We start from the raw sequence: 4,191 nt of genomic DNA on the forward strand, positions 1-4,191 counted from the left end.
AATGTCCCACCTGTTTCAAGTGTCCTCATTTGCCGAAGCCTCCCCTCCCTTTTCCTTTAGTTATCAGTCAGCCTTTACGGGTGTTGCTCACTGCCTTAGAAGGGTTGCTTAAATATTATCACATTCATAACTGACGGCAATCTTCCAAGGTGGCCACTGTTATTACCCCATTTTGTAGACAGGGAAACTGAGGCAGAGTGGGGTTGCACAGGGTCACTAGTCTGGGGGGTGGCAGAGCTTGGATTCCAGGCTTGGTTCTGCAGACCTTCAGGTTCACCTTAACAAGATACAACAATGCCTCCTTTTCTCGAAAAGGACCTCATTTCCTGGAAGCTTTGGAAAAGATCTTGAGTCGGAGCTGGCTTCGAGCAGACGCCCCACCCCCAAGAAGCCTGGCTTCCAGTGCTTACAAAAGGCCTGAGTGCCTTTAACCACCGTGATGAGGTTTTCTGTAACTAGTTACTCCCAAGTTCTCCTTTAACCAGAGCGCCCTGCTGAAACCCCCTGCTGACTTCTGCCACTGAAGACTGGATCCCCACCGGCTATGAACAAAGGCCCAAGAAAATGGTGCCAGAAAGCAGTTCTCCGGAGCTTGGGTTCGGTTTAGTTCAACACAAGAAACCATGTTCCCTCACCTCACTCTCACCTCCTAAACTCCAGCTGTATTTTCTCTGTCTGGGCAAGAAAACTGCCTTTCAATTTCATAAAATAATGGACACACCCCAAATCAGGCAGTTGTTTAGGTAGTTCTATCCTTCACACTTTTCTAAAGTTTCTAAAGTTTCTACAAAGAGAATGCTCCTTTAAAAAAGACCTGTGTTTAGAAAACCATGTGATGGGTTTCCCAAGTTATTACTTCCTGCGTAAACTGCAGGTAGTTACGTCAAAAAGTCTATATAAACAATATTTGAAAAAAGGAAAAGCTCGACTGAAGTACAAATTGGCGCCTTGTATTGTGGTTTTATTCTGCTAGTTAGACCTGAGACCCATCCTTCACTTCCGGTATGTGGGCCTGTAGGGGGTTCTTGAACTACTTGCAATTGTTAGCACTGGTTTAGGCTGGAGAAATCGTAGTCTATGTGTATATGTGTGTGTGTGTGTGTGTGTGTGTGTGTGTGTGTGTGTGTGTAAAAGAAAGAAGTGCACATATATTACTTTGAAGAGTGTATACCTTTCAACGTGGCTCAGGCCCCAAAAGGTTCTTAGGGCCTAACAAACCTCCAGTTCCTGCCTTCCAGTAACCTTTGCCTTGAGAAGATGAATCATAGAAAGAGAGTTACGCTTGAAGTTGCAGTGATCTACATGTGATCAACCCCCTCGGCCGACAATGACCTAATCCCCGTCCAGAGCCAAGAGGGCACCTTTAAATTAATTCCCAGACCAAACTCAGTCAAGGGCAACAAAGACCACATTCTGACGCCCCAGGGGCACTCGGTTTTCACAACGCGTTTTATTATTCATACAAAAATAAATTTATTTACATTTGCTAATTACTGCGGTAGTGCGGCCTGGCGCAGCGGCGCGTTCCCCCGGAGCAGGGTCACTAGGTACGGAACAGCCTCGGCGGCCCCCCCCGCCGGAGGAAGAACGTGGACGCCGAGAGGCAGTGTTGGAGGCGGGGGCCACCCCAAGCGGCGAGGCCAGCTGGGGACAGTCAGGAGTGGGGGGGAGGGGAGCTGCAAGTAGGTGTGGGAGGAGGGAGCAGAGGGAGGCGCCGAAGGAGACCCGAGCCGGCTTCAGTGGGGAGAGCCGGATGGTAGGCTCAAGCCTAGAAGGGGAGGGGGGAGACGGAAGCCAGGTGACGGAGAGATGGGCGCCTGGGGGGAGTGAGAGGCGTGACCGCACCTGAAAGCCGAACCGCCAGGGCCACTCCTGGCAAACCCAGCTGAGTTGGTCTCAGAAAGCGCGCCTCCACCTCTCCCCGAGCGGAGACTGCATCGTGTGCCCGCCAGGAGGGCGCTGCCCCGTGGGATACAAACCTGGCCCAGGTGTGCCACACTCTCTTTGCAACTTAAAGACGCGCCCCAGGTAGGTCTCACGTGAAGACCTCCGTCTTTGAAGCCGATTGTCGAGAGCGCGCTCTAACAATTACCTAACCGCGAAAGGCCTGGGCTGCGCGGACTCGTGCCATCACCCACGTAGGTCTGGCTCAGCCTGGGAACGAACGCCCAGGCGGCTGCGCGCTGGGCTCAGACTGCAGCGCCGGCGTTAGTCTACACTGCTAAAGCCCGAGGTTGGAGCTGGGTCCGCGTGTAAAGTGTCGTCGCCCAAACCCGCAGCAGCCTAGCCGTTCGCACCTGCGATGACGGCCGCGCCGCGGAACCCTGGGGCTCTGCACCCAACGCCCGCCACCTGTCGAGTTCACAGTCCCGGGGTGGAAGTCTAGGAGAATCCAATGGAACTGTCCTCCCATTCTTGGGGGTTCTCACGCTCTCTCCCTTCTCTCCCTGACTCCCAAACACACTCGCTTAACCAATAATCCCTTCAAGTGAGTTCGAGTTCGATCTAAGCGGTGGTTCCACATAATCTGTTGGCTGCGGAAACTTCTTTGGTGTCAGAGTCGGGTCGTCCCGAGACCACAAATGGCCATGTCTGTAAAATCAAAAAAAGCATCAGATACTGGAGGAGAAACGACCGTTTCAAACCGAAACCGCTCTCCAGACGGAACCCTGGAATATCCCCGGCTTTGAGTAGCTCAGATTTTATCAGTATTCTGGGAATCTGCGTGTCTTCTCTCTAAACTAAGACTTTAACTTTACTGTATTTTGATCACGTGAGACGGGAGGTGTCCGTCCATGCTGTCCTCACGGTGATTCCGCGAAATTTGCATGAATTTGGAATTCTGTTGCTTAGTTCCCTTCCCCCCAACACACACACACACACACACACACACACACACACACGCACACACCAATCAGCCATTCGCTCCAAATAGGAACTGGGATATGATCTTTCTCAAGCCTGGAGAATTGGCAGGTCGGAGAGGGACTTTCCAGACAAATCCCGTTTGGGGAAACCTCTGCTGTTCTTCAAGAATTGAAAAACCCAAAGGCTTTCGAAAAGAGATCGGCCTTCCCTCCTTCCTTTCAGAAAGTAAGGCTTGTTGATTCAAACCTGTCTGACGCTTAGCTGGAAAAAGCTAGGAAGGGAGATTTGCCAATCAATCTACAACAGGACAGAGGACTCAGATGGAACTTAGATTTAGCCCGGAAGCAGGATATTAGACAATAGCTGTCACTGGGTGATGCAAACACAGAAGGGTGGATGGTTCTCCTCCAGGAAAATGGCTGGCCCCTCCGGTGATCTGGGAGAAACTAAACTGGCCTCCTCACCACCCATACCGGAAACCCCTTACCCCCGGTTTTCCCCAGCGGTCAGACTCTGCCCGGCACCCGGGAGCGCGCCGGGCATCTCTCGGCCGCCCGCCCCGGGCCTCGCGCGCCGGGCCCCTACCAGGTTCACCGGGTGCACGTAGCCGTTCTCGTAGCGGTCCTCCTGCAGCAGCTGCCGCAGGTGCGCGATGTAACTGGAAGCCAGCCGGAGCGTGTCCAGCTTGGAAAGCTTGGTGTCGGGGGGCACCCAGGGCAGGCTGGTCTTGAGCCTGGAGAAGGCTTTGCTCAGCACGCGCATCCGGGCGCGCTCGCGGGCGTTGGCCGCGTTCCTCTGCGACTGCTTGCACTCGGCCGCCGAGCCCTTGGGCGGGAGGGGCTTCTTGCCGCCGCCGCCCCCCGCCACCCCGGGCCGTTTCCTCTTGCAGCCTCCGGTGCCGCCGGCCGCTCCCAGCGTACAGCGCTCCTCCTCGCCGTCGGGGTCTTCCTCCTCCGCGGACGAGTTGTCACTGGGCGAGATGTAGCTGCGCTCGGCGCCGCGGAGGGGCGGCCTCTTGGAGACGGGGACCGGGTACCCGCGCTGCAGCTCCCGCAGCTCCATCTCCTCGGGGTCGCTCCCCGAGCTGGTGGACATCGCCGTGTCCCCCACGCCCCCGCCTTCCGCCCCCAGGCCAGTCTCGCGGCCTCTGCCTTCCGCTCCCTCGCGGAGGCGGGGGCCAGGCTGAACTCCGGTGAGGACCAGAGACCCGGGTCGGGAAGCGCGGAGCCCAGAGAACGAGCCCCGCCGCTGACCCGGGAGAGCGTGGCCGAGAAGTCGTCGCCCGGGCCCAGGCTCGGCGCGCACCACGGCGCGCAGCGCCTT

General features: G+C 56.0%; 1 protein-coding gene across 1 annotated transcript; it reads right to left on the reverse strand.

Moving 5' to 3' along the window:
* Positions 1–2,482: 2,482 nt before the first annotated feature.
* MSC (musculin) lies at positions 2,483–3,963 on the reverse strand (the record flags this gene model as incomplete). Its single annotated transcript, XM_082858572.1, has 2 exons — positions 2,483–2,592; positions 3,454–3,963. The coding sequence occupies 2 exons, from the start codon at positions 3,961–3,963 to the stop codon at positions 2,506–2,508; spliced, it is 597 nt and encodes a 198-aa protein (XP_082714698.1). The 3' UTR covers positions 2,483–2,505.
* Between the last annotated feature and the right edge of the window lie 228 nt (positions 3,964–4,191).

Source organism: Leucopleurus acutus (genome assembly GCF_964270905.1).
Source record: "Leucopleurus acutus genome assembly, chromosome: 17".
Lineage (NCBI taxonomy): Eukaryota > Metazoa > Chordata > Mammalia > Artiodactyla > Delphinidae > Leucopleurus > Leucopleurus acutus.